Source organism: Lynx canadensis, chromosome E3 (genome assembly GCF_007474595.2).
Source record: "Lynx canadensis isolate LIC74 chromosome E3, mLynCan4.pri.v2, whole genome shotgun sequence".
NCBI lineage: Eukaryota > Metazoa > Chordata > Mammalia > Carnivora > Felidae > Lynx > Lynx canadensis.
Genome location: NC_044318.1, coordinates 32,063,966 through 32,076,528, shown reverse-complemented (window position 1 = coordinate 32,076,528; position 12,563 = coordinate 32,063,966). Strand labels below are relative to the sequence as shown.

The following is a 12,563-nucleotide window of genomic DNA, read 5'->3' as shown; positions in this document are numbered from 1 at the left end:
GCGTCACGCGGCGTGGGCGGGGCCGCAGGGGGTTGTCCGCCCGCGGCACGCACAGCAGCCGCAGCCGCCTCGCGCCTGGTCCCGCGGTCGCAGCTCTAGCCGCAGCCTCCGCGCCGCCGCCGTCGCCGTCGCCTTAGCTGCTCGCTTCGTGGGTCGGTCTCTCCGGCACACGGGCCCCAGCCGCGCCGTAGCTGCCCTCCGAGCCCTTCAGGCCGCCCCGGTCTCCTCACCCGGCCCGATCCAGCCCTCGAAAATGGTGGACCGCGAGCAACTGGTGCAGAAAGCCCGGCTGGCCGAGCAGGCGGAGCGCTACGACGACATGGCCGCGGCCATGAAGAACGTGAGTTTCTCCTCCCCTCCCCCCGCCTCGCCCCAGTCCCTTCGCAGACGCGGGCCTTCGCGTGGACGGCCCAGGGACTAGTCGCCATTCGCGACTGCAGCGTTGACTGCCCCTCCCCACCCACTCGGGGAGCTGGGGAGGGCCCCGGCAGCGATAGGGACCCGGGTTGTGACGCGGCCTCTCCCCGAGCGTCCCCCAGGGCCGGCGGCGCTGCCTTCTCGGCCCTCCCCGGACTCGGGCTGGGGCGGGATCTTGCAGGGCTGGTCTCGGGAGCGGGGTCTCTGGCCCCCGCGTCCCCGGGTCCGCTGGGGACTTGAGCGGGGGCCGCGAACATCCTTTGTGCCCCACTTCCCCTCCTCCCAGCCTGGGCGTGGGGGCGGGGGGACCGCATGGATGCGGTTCCTCTTTCTCTCCCTGGTGTCTGGGCGGCGCCTTTCCCATTCACTCATCAGGTCTCCTGGTTTTCTAATACCCCCCCCCGCTCCCCGATATTCCCCATTGCCTCTCCTGACAGATCCTTTAGAACCTCCACAGAAAAAACGTAGGCTCTCCTGAAAACCTGGGCTCAATGGTGCAAAATCGAAACCTTGCTGCTCTCACGTTTTTGTTAACAAAAGGCTCCTCTTTCTCTATACCCCAAAGCACGTCCTCTTGCGGGGAACGTATTTCTCGCTAGCGTTTTCATTGATCGTTCTCGACATGTCATCTCCGTTTTTTCCTAACGTGTTTTGTATTGAAAAGGGTAGGTATTGTCTTTAAAATAAAGGTTATGCATTTAGCTGACTGGTTTAATTTGTGACAAATGCTGTTTCTTTTTTAAATAGGCACACATCTGTTGAAATTCCTATAAGTCGAAAAAATATTCTCCCTAATCTGATATTGCAAACAAAGCAGTGGTGGGAGGCAGTATCAAGTCATTCTAGAAGATTCTGCATTTGTCATATTGCAGAGAGCCTAGACTGGGTGGAGGCTGGGAGGAGTTATTTTAAAGGAGGAAAAAGTCTTTTTTTTTTTTAAATAATTTGTTCTGTTAGATACATCCGAGGCTTAAAAAAAAAAAAAAGCTAGCGCATCCTCATGCTGATGAAAAGAGAATACTGATCGCCAGTTGTCGCATTTTGTCTGGGATGCAGATTCCTGCCTGTATTGCACCATTTTGTCAGTAACACTACATTTATCTAATGGGCTATCAAAGAGTTTGATATTAGAGGAGGGGGCAAATATTGAGCATTATTAAATAAAACATGGGAAATTATCTGGTTAATGATTTAGGTCTCCCACTGTCTTAACATTTAACTTCCTGTCTTATGTAACAAAGGTTTTTAAAATGCATCTCCAGTGTGAAGTGGATTCAGGAGTGTATCTTGCGTGTTAATTTTTTTTAATGAAGCAATGTAGGTATCCCAGCTTAATCCTTGAACAACCTGGCCGGTTCATAAAAGATAACAATGCTGATGCTTTTTTATTTAAGCCGGCTACCTTACCAAAAGATTTTTGTCTCATTAAGGAAGAGACTTGATTCTGAAATGGGGAGTATTGCCGTGTTAATGTATTGCCACAGATGCTACCTTAAAACATTTTAAAGCTCAAATGAGAAGTTCTGCTCTTAATAGATATCAGTGTTGGAAATATGTTTAGTTCATGTTATTTAGACTCTTCTAATTTTTCCATATTTCTAGTTTCACAGGAAAGTGAGTGACCTCGCACCTATATCCATAGCAACCCAGTGATGTCACACACAATGACACAGAGGCTGCAATGCACCTAAGGGCTGGTAGGGAGTATGCAAATGGCATTTGTCCAAGGTAATGCAGAAATTAGCAGATAAGCAGGTGGAATTGAGGACTTCATCTTATCCACCAGATAAGAATTGGTCCAGAAAATAAGAATATCATTTACCTTTAGGCATGCAGAGCAGTGACCTCTAGATATGCCAATTCATTTTCCAATTTCTAGTTTACCCACAAAAGTTTATAAGCTACATTTGTATTTTTAAACATTTGTCTCATTGTTAAAATTGGACAATAATGGAATAAAGATAGAAATTTTAAACAAGAATATGTCTTAATCATAGTGCTGGGCTGGGCTGTATACTTGGGTTTTTTGCAGATTATTAACTTGGCAGGTGTTAATAAAAACCTTAAAAAACTCTTGACTTCCTACTGGGTCGTTTTCAGTAATGTTAGAGAGTGAGAACTGGTTACAAAACACAAGGCAAAAGTTCTCTTGTGCCTCTGGTCCTTGTCAGTATGGAGGAAAGGGCAGTTGTAAAATAAAGCAGACCTTTCTTCAAACCCACTTATGAGGAAGCGTGCTTACCTCTCCGACCCTCATTTTCCTCATCTGTGAAATAGGTCAATATCCCCTTGAAAAAGGTGTGAGGAATAAGAAGTTAGTAGGTGTTCGAAAATAGTAACTATTTTTAAAACTTTGATTCTTCCCTTGTTTATGAGAGTCATCTCCTCATGGAGAATTTGGGAAAGACAGAAAGATACAGAGAAAAATACTCTGTCCTGTCACTCAAATGAGTGTTCTTCTAAGGCTGAAATCATCCTAATGATAGAGGGATTAAGGCTATTTGCATTTAATGAAATTATCCTAGTAATAATGTCACTGGGGCCTGTGTGGAGGAATAAATTGTGTGTGGGTGACATGACACAATAGGAATGAAAATCGGCATGCAATATTTTGAAAAGGAAGAAAGAGGGAAGTTTAGTGTTGGGTTTTTTCCTTAAGTTATTATTTTTTGTGTTAGTAATCCCTATGCCCAGTGTGGGGCTCGAACTCAGGACCCCAAGAGCAAGAATCACACGCTTCCAAATGAGACAGCCAGTTTATTTATTTATTTATTTATTTATTACTGTCTATTTTTGAGAGAGGGAGAGACAGCATGCAAGTGGGGGAGGGGCAGAGAGAGAGAGAGAGATCTGAATCAGGCTCCAGGCTCTGACCTGTCAGCACAGAGCCCGACGCAGGGCTCGAACTCTCAAACTATGAGATCATGCATGACCTGAGCCGAAGTCGGATGCTTAGCCAGCTGAGCCACCCAGGCGCCCCAAGGTTTAATTTTTAAGAGAAGTGTGTAGTCTTCCATTTAAGGGGAGAGGGAACAGCTAGATGTTTCTTGTTAGATGGTTCTGTCCTGTCCTTTGGATTCTAATAGCCTCCGAAGAGAAGTTAATAATCTAAGTAGGATACTAGTATTCGCCTCCGGAGGGAGAAAAGCTGCTGGGCTCCTCTTGTTGAAGTGACCCGATTGGGGGGTTTGCTTGCAAAAGGCCTTCTTAATTCTATTTAAAAAAAAAAAACAAAAACAAAAACAAAACTCTTGCTGGAATCAATATAGTTGAAAATTCTTCCTATCTTAAATATTGTGTTTTTCCTACTAGCCCTTCCAGGAGGGGCCAGATCAATAGCCATTATCACTAATGGAGTAATGACACCTCTGTAGACTTCAGAGGTGGAGTTCTGCCAGCCATTATTCTAAGTCATGTGGTTTCAATTGTTCTCTTTGGGGTGGGAAGGATACAGATAACAGTTGGCTTTTTATGTAGTAGTCTTTGCAGTAACTGAAATGACGATTAAGTGCCTTTTCTAATCATTAAAAAAAAAAAAAAGCAACCTCCCATGGATCTTTTGAATTCTATCCAGATAAAAGGTGCTGCTAAACGTGTATTCTTGTTAACAGAGCTCTGTGTTAACAGCAGACCGTGGGGGGAGTTTCATCCCCTAGTATTGGCAGGAAGCCTTATTTATTTGTTAAGCCCAACTCCTAATCGTTAAGAAGAAAAAATAATTTTGTTTTTATTGAGGTAAAAGTCAACGTAACATGCAGCAAACCGTTTTCAAGCGTACGGTTCAGTAACATTTTGCACATTTGCAATGTTGTGCAACCGTCCCCTCTAGCTGAAAAACTGGGAGAATGCCGTTTCTAAAAAGGATGATGGCTTGGCTATAACTGACTGGATTTCAAAACATTACTGATTCAGGAATGTGTCAATAATGAAGTAACCACAGCAGCTTACAGCCACTGGTAATTGGGATCCTTCTCTTTGTTTTCTAACATCTGGACCTTTTTGGCATAAATTGAAAAGAAAAGAGACTTGTCTCAGCTAGATTAAGATTTCCATCGAAGTTCCAGAGCTTAAAAACCATATGATGGTCCCCCAAATAAGTAACAATGTATCTGAAATCGGAACAAACTATTAATCATTTGGAGATTATGGAAATTTTGCTGGGTTTGTACTAGGACTCATTTTCCACTCCAGTGCTGACTTCGTTGTAAATGATTTCTCTGCTCTGTGGCAGCAGTCCCCTAATGAGCACCGCATGGCACCCTAATGAGCACCACGCAGTGCTGAGAGGGTGAGCTGTTCAAGCACGGATGCTACACTGATAGTCCCGTGTATATGATGTCACACACATCGTTTGGGGGCTTCTGAGGCTGCCAGGAGCTTCTCCCTCCCATAATCACCAGCCTTCACCCTTTTATCTGGCAGGGCATCTGACTGTTTCTGTATTGCTATCAGATTCCGTGGGATGTGGGAGAAAGAGAGCACAGGCCATCTTAGGTACTTAATAGTCAAAGGAGGAAAAAAATTACACATAAACCACCATCTTTTGTTCGTTTGAGTAAGCTCTGTGCCCAACGTGGGGCCTGAACTCAGGACCCTGGAATCAGGAGTCACATGTGCTACCGACTGAGCCAGTCAGGCGCCCATCTTTTGTCTTATTTTCTAAGTTCTATTAGTGCTTAACCAGATATTTAAGGTTATAATCAGAGGATGCTATGTTTGCTGCCTTTGTAGGTTGTGAAGGCTGTCAATATCATCTGCCTTTTGGCCTTGCCTTTCATAATCCCTTTCCTCTTCTCCCCAAATTCTGTTTTAGGTATGAGCTGTTGAGTTTGGTTCACTACCACCACATCATCCTACTTGTTAAATTGGGCACTTGTAGAGATCCTGGAGTTTTGTTTTTTCTAATTTATAAATTTGAATGGTGCACAAAACCGTTCTGTGAGAAATGATCAGTAGAAGTTCCCAAAGGAGAGCTTTAGTTTAAAGGTAAACGGTTAAATAATTGGTTTGGTCCCACGATCTTGCAGCAACAATAAAAATTACGTCTTAAGGACTTGGCATGAGTCTTTTATTTCTTTCCTTTTTAAAGAACTGGCGAAGTCTAAGCTAAATTTTCATCAGCATTTCACCTGTAAGGGTGTGTCCTACAGAGGGAGACTTTCCCTTGCATGAGTTGAATACTGTTAATGTGCTGCGTAACGTTAATTCGGTTGTGACTAGGTAAATGGAAATGAGAGTGTTCTCACATACACAGATTTTTTTTTCCCCTTCTAAGTTTTTACTTAAGTGATCTCACGACCCCGAGATCAGGAGTCGCATGCTCTTCCGACTGAGCCAGCCAGGCACCCCACATACAGAAATTTTTAAACATGAGGTTTAGAAAATTTCCAAAGAAACTCCTCGGTCTTATCCTCCTAATCTTTGGAGTAATACCGTATTTTTGGAGAGATGGATGAAAGCTGAACTGAGTAGGACCCAGGTGTAGTGTCAGCTTTCTCCTCTTAATTCTGTTACTAGAACGGGGGTGTCAGAGCTGGGAATAGGACAGTGACAGCAGTGGGCAGCTGCACATGTAATGACAGGAGCTTAAGAGGAATCCCTTAGCTGCCCTCCCCCACAGCCAAGTGTGTAGGGCAGCTGTGGCAGTGGAGAGAAGGGGAAGAGGTAATCAGAGGAAGGCTTTCATTTTTATTTATTTTAATGTTTGTTTACTTTGAGAGAGGCACAGAGTGAGCGGGGGAGGGGCAGAGAGAAGGACACAGAATCCCAAGCAGGCTCTGCACGCTGTCAGTGCAGAGCCGGACTCAGGGCTCGATCCCACAAACTGAGATCATGACCTGAGCCAAAACCAAGCTTGGACGCCACCCAGGCGCCCCAAGAGGAAGGCTTTTTTTTAAAGACGCAGGTTTGTTTTGAGATAAATCATTTAAATGGCCAACACCTGAGCTCCCATACTTTCATAACCTGGATCTAGGAAACTGTGGTCTCTGGTGCCAGTACTTTAAGGATGTGGAAATAAACTTTCTTTTGCCTGAATTGTTCCAGTTCCGGACCCTTCAGTTCAATACAGCGCGCCTTTTGTAGCTAACAAGAACTAGCAAATGAGTATGTGTGTGCCCTGGTGGCCCAGCATGGATGGTAGCCTTGCAGGTAATCCCATGCCCCCTGCCAGTGCAGTTCTGCTGCTTGAGCTGGACAGGCTGGGTGGGATAGAAGCTATTGCAAATGATGCCCCACTCTTCACATGCAACCTATATCTAGTCTTTGTAACTACATCTGTGTAATAGAAATAGACGTTAGACACTAAATTTTTTCTACTAAGTCGAAATGACCCAGTCCAGAAGGGCAAGGAGAATTCATAGGATAGGCTCAGAAAAGAGCATCCTGAAGCAAGGAAAAGCTAGTTGGGAACAAGTGGGTAGTAGAGAAGGAATATTCCTTTTTTTTTTTTTTTTTTAGTTTTTTAGTTTTTTAAATTTTTTAGAAAAGGTTTTGTTTTTAAGTAATCTCTACACCCAGTGTGGGTGCTCAAACTTACAACCCTCAGATCAAGAGTCACATGCTGCATCAACTGAGCTTGCCAGGTGCCCCTAACTTTTTTTTTAAGTTTATTTATTTTGAGAGAGAGAGAGAGAGAGGGTGGGTGGGGAGTAGGGGACAGAGCATCTGAAGCAGGCCCTGTGCTGACAGCAGAGAGCCCGATGCCGGGCTTGAACTCACAAACTCTGAAATGATGACCTGAGCAAAAGTTCAGACGCTTAGCTGCCACCCAAGCGCCCCTAATTTGTTTTCTTTTGGGAAGGAATATGGTAGAGTATCTTGAATTTGGGGATGCTGTTAATTAATGTCCTTTTTTTTTCTTTTTTTAATTTTTGAAAATTTAGTTATTTTGAGAGAGAGAGAGCGCGCAAGTTGGGGAGGGGCACCGACGGCTAGCACAGAGTCCAGTGCCAGGCTTGAACTCGTGAAACTGAGATCATGTCATGACCTGAGACAAAATCTAGAGTTTGATGCATAACCAACTGAGCCACCCACCTATGGGCCCTGGGATGTTGTTAATTTCTGAGGGAGTCTTTGGAGTCATCGTTGGGAGTGATGACTGATGACAAAAATGTCTGACCTTTATGATGCTAGAAAATTTGGGGGGAAAAGATAGATATCCCCATAATTCCCCATGCAGGGGTATATGTCCATCATGTCTTTTTTTTCCTTGGGGTTTAGGCTTGCTTTTGTACCGTGCCTTCTCCCTTGACACTCATTATTTCAAGGAGTTTTTTTTCCTGTTACTAGTATGTTCAATGGCTGAATTAAGTCTGTGGATGTGTCATAATTTACTTATATTTTTATTTAACATCCATGCTCTTTGCAAATTTGTGGTAATATTGCCATGAATATCTTTGTGGCTAAAGCTTCGACCACAGTTGATATATTAGGACCGAGACCCAAAAGTGGAATTTTTGAAAGCATAAAATTTTAAGCCTTTTGAAATCATCAGTAGTACTGCGTGTTCTTAAAAGTAGTGAAAGATTGGGGCGCCTGGGTGGCGCAGTCGGTTAAGCGTCCGACTTCAGCCAGGTCACGATCTCGCGGTCCGTGAGTTCGAGCCCTGCGTCGGGCTCTGGGCTGATGGCTCAGAGCCTGGAGCCTGTTTCCGATTCTGTGTCTCCCTCTCTCTCTGCCCCTCCCCCGTTCATGCTCTGTCTCTCTCTGTCCCAAAAATAAACAAACGTTGAAAAAAAAATTTTTTTTTTAAATAAAATAAAAAAAGTAATGAAAGATGTAACTGAATAGGTAAGCATACACATGGTTCAAAATTCAAGGATGCCCTGTTGCCCTTTTACTACATGAAGAAAAATAAACTGAAGACATATGCTCTCAACAGATCTCCCTTTTGTTACTTTTTTCTGGTTGGAATGACTGCCTTTAAAAAGAAAACCCTGGGGGCACCTGACTGGCTCAGTCTGAAGAGCATGGGACTCTTGATCTCTAGGTCGTAAGTTCAAGCCCCACGTTGGGTGTAGAGATATTCTAAAAAATGGATGTTAAAAAAAATAAAAAGAAGGGACACCTGGGTGGCTCAGTTGGTTAAGTGTCCGACCTTGGCTCAGGTCATGATCCTGTGGTTCATGGGTTTGAGCCCTGCATCAGATTCTGTGTCTCCTTCTCTCTCTGCCCCTCCCCCATTTGTGCTCTGTCTCTCAAAAATAAACAAACATTTAAAAAAATAAAAAGAAAACAATGATATGGGAATTTTCACAACATTTGTTGAGATGAATAGCGGAGTAAACCTCCCCATAACCTGCTTCACCAGGTGGCAGGCTAGCAGTCAGTCTTTTTATCTACGTACTTGCCTACTGGTTGGTCCCCTTGGGATTTACCATCTTGGAAGATGGCTTCTTACCGACCTAAAATTACCCCTTTTTTGCTGTAAATGGTCAAGTTAGCAGCAGGGTCTCCCTACATTTATTTAAATTTGGCACCCTGCAAGTAGTTTCTTGCTTAAACCATTTAATCCAGATGGCGGCTGATTGTCACTTTTCCCTTGATTTTAAGGTGCTTCTCTTCAGTTGACATGCAGGTAATGTGTTATCTGTGGGGTAAGAGTGTGATCACTACAGGACTGGGATTCCTTTCTTGCTGCCTTTTTTCTTTAGGGTGGGGGAGGTAGATTCTTCTGACAGAAGAGCTAAAACCCAATGAACTTGCAGAGGATGATGCAAGTAAACACGTTTTGCTTTTATTTCACCTTGTTACTTGCCAGGCATTTTTTAAAAATCCTTTTTGCCTTAAGGTCAGTGTCCTGCTGAGTGTGGGGATGCATGGGCGGGTAGATAGTCAGCATATGTAATAGCTGTCTGAGCCCAGACAGCCTGGCTTTGAATCCATGCTCAGAAGTATGGAGCGGACCAATCTAATGATGTTAGCAGTAATTTAGACGGATATGCTGCCGTTCTATTTATTTTTTGCCATCTGAAGGTCCTGCAGTTAAAACTTGAGATTTTTGGGACAGGATCCATTTATTGAGGAAAGGAAAATAATATGGTAAACTTCAAACAGGTATAGTAACGGCGTAATAGAGTAACAGGGCACTGAAGTCACACTGGACTTCAGTGGCTCTTTCCTAAAGAAGTGATGCTGGCATAGACCCTTGGGGGACTGCAAGGGAGGGGGGAACATGTAGAGGAAGGACTGTCCTGGGAGAGGGAATAGCATGTGTAGGTTCAGAAGAGCAGAGTGTGGTGCGGGATTCATTTATTCACTGTTGGTTGCTGCAGTACTGTGCATTTGAGGGAATATTAGCAAAGGAGTCCAAAGAGGTAAGTAGGAACCAGTTTATTGAAGGGCCTTGTGGAGTTTGAGTTCTTTCTCTAAGCTCTGGAGAGTCATGGAAGGATTCTAGGCAGAGGAGGATCGTGATCTGATTTTTGGCCTGGAGAGATTTGGAAACTCAAGGCCAGTGAGACAAAGGGAGGGAGACTAATTAGAGTATTACAAGGGGTCTAGTTTGAAGGAGGAGAACCTGGACAAGGATAGTGAGGGTAGATCAGAGACAACTTGATGGTCGGAGATAGAATAAGAAAGAGGAAGAAGGAAAAATGATGGAGAAGAGGAATGCAGCTGTCCTGCAGAGTTTGGGGAAGCATTTAAGTGGAAGTAGATAAAAGATAATGGCTACAAGATAGTACATGAGGAGCACTTAGAGTAGAGCCTGGCACAGCGTAAGCGTGTGTGTGTGTGTGTGTGTGTGTGTGTGTGTGTGTGTGTGTATTTTTAGATGTTAAATATTTTTATTTATTTTGAGAGAGAACGAGCAGGGGAGGGGCAGAGAGAGAGGGAGAGGATTCTAGGCAGGCTCTGCAGAGCTGGACGTGGGGCTCAATCCCACAAACTGAGATCATGACCTGAGCTGAAACCAGGAGCTGGACTCTTAACCTACTGAGCCACCCAGGTGCCCCAAGTAAACATATTTTTTTAGGACCAAGTATAGACTACGTTCTGGTCCAAGAGCTGGAGAACACGTGTCCCATTCCCCTCCTAGAACTGCCATTCTAGTGGGGGTCACTATATATCCATGGTGGTTAAAACCAGGCGTAGTAAGGTCACCTAGGGAAAGCAGAGAGTTGGAGTCAAAACATGTAACCCTGGGGAATAGCACTTCTATAGTTACCAGAATGAGGAAGCTGAGTTGGTAGTGATGAAGGCAGAAAACCAGGAAAGAATGCTAACAAAGAAGAGAGTGTCAAGAAAGGGGGAGTGGTCGGCAGTGTTGGGTTCCTTTATGAATAAAAATTTAAGTTGACTTAAGGGAACATTGGTTGGGGATATGAAATGGGAAGGATAGTTAATGGCATTTTATTAGATGGGTACAGGGGTGGTGAGGTGGGGAGTGAATGAAAGGAAATGCTAGGAAGTATAGACTTTTTTTTTATTAAAAAAAATTTGTTTTTACATTTATTTATTTTTTAAGAGATAGAGCACAAGTCAGGGAGGAGCAGAGAGAATGAAACACAGAATCTGAAACAGTCTCCAGGCTATGAGCACTCAGCACAACCCCAACACAGGGCTCAAACTCACAAACCGTGAGATCATGACCTGAGCCGAAGTCGGACGCTTAACCGACTGAGCCACCCAGGCGCCCCTAGACTGAACTTTCAGAAGCTTGATTTTGTAGGAAATAAAGAGATGGAAAAAAAATGAGATTAAAAGGCATCACTTATTTTCACCCTAAACTTGGGTTATATGTTAATGGGAAAGAACAGGAGAGGAGGAGGGAACATACAGGGGAGAGAATGACTGACCACTGGGCACATAGAGGGAAGAAACACTTAGTTGGCGCATAGGGAGGAGGCAACGAAAGAAGTTGTTTGCCAAGAAAAGGCCTTGGAATCTGCTTACCTAGTGGTCGCTTTCCTCTACAAAGAGGCAGTGGTAAGCAAGGATCGCTAGGCAGTGAGTGCAGAGGGTCAGAAAAACCCTAATGCGCAGTGGCTGGTCTTCTCTTGGTGTCTGTCTCGGTCTCCCTCCCCGTCTTTACTCGCTTCAGTTTTGGGTGGAAGAATAAAAAAGGCTGAGTGGTTGGACTGATTGCGCATTTGGATGCTTTAGAGCTCGTAGAACAGAAGGACAAGGCACAGGAAAGTTTATATTTAAACAAAAACAATTGAATTGGTGAATCTTAGAAGAAAGGAGTAAAGTCTGAAGGGGAAGAGAAAGGATGGGATTCAAGAGCACGGTGGGAGTGCCAGTAGGTGGGAGTGAGGACTGGTATTACTGGAGGTTGTAAGAGTTTGATTTTAAAAGTGAGTGATTTCTCTGGGGGTCGCCTGGGTGGCTCAGTCAGTTAAACATCTGACTCTTGGTTTCAGCTCAGGTCATGATCTCATGTTTTGTGAGTTAGAGCCCCACATCAGGCTCTGCATTGGTATTATGGAACCTGCTTGGAATTTTCTCTCTCCGTCTCTCTTTGCCCCTCCCTGGCTTGCACTGTCTCTCTCAAAACAAGTAAAATAAACTTAAAAAAAAAAAAAAGCGAGTGATTCTGGAGCGCCTGGGTGGCTCAGTCAGTTAAGTGTCCCACTCTTGATTTCGGCTCAGGTCATGATCTCATGGTTCATGGGATTGAGCCCTGCATCAGGCCCCATGCTGACAGCATGGAGCCTGCTTGGTATTCTGGCTCTCCCTCTCCCACTTGTGCTCTTTTTCTCTCTCAAAATAAATAAACAAACTTGTAAAAACTTAAAAAATAAAGGGAGTGATTCTGAACAAAGAGGTCAAGGGTGTAGCTTGGGTGAGAAGTTGTCAAATTTGATGAGATAGCTGAACTATTGTTCATAATGGATTTGGGGGAATAGCCTTGGATAATGGAGGTGGAACAAGAGATATGGACATAAGTGAACAATCCCAACGAAAGTGAACGTGATGTTGATTCTGGGAGAAGTTGTAGAAGCAAAGAAAAGGCCTAAAAGTGGAACTTATTGTAAAAGAAAGTCAGTATGGGTTTGTAGAAGAAGCTGTTTAATTTTTAACTAATATTGATTGAATTACTTTTTAGAATAGGGTTATTTGACTACCAGCCAAGGGAACACTGGAATATGTATACCTGAATTTTTTCAAGACATTCAGGTCAGGTGTTTTTCCTCCTATGT

The 12,563-nt window shown here is 44.1% G+C and overlaps 1 protein-coding gene across 1 annotated transcript in view; it reads left to right on the top strand.

Moving 5' to 3' along the window:
* Window positions 1–65: 65 nt before the first annotated feature.
* Window positions 66–12,563, top strand: part of YWHAG (tyrosine 3-monooxygenase/tryptophan 5-monooxygenase activation protein gamma) — a 28,228-nt gene continuing 15,730 nt past the window's right edge. Inside the window, exon 1 of the mRNA XM_030300065.2 lies at window positions 66–340. Within this exon, the coding sequence (XP_030155925.1) occupies window positions 254–340 (87 nt within the window). The 5' untranslated portion in view covers window positions 66–253. The remainder of the gene's footprint in view (window positions 341–12,563) is intronic.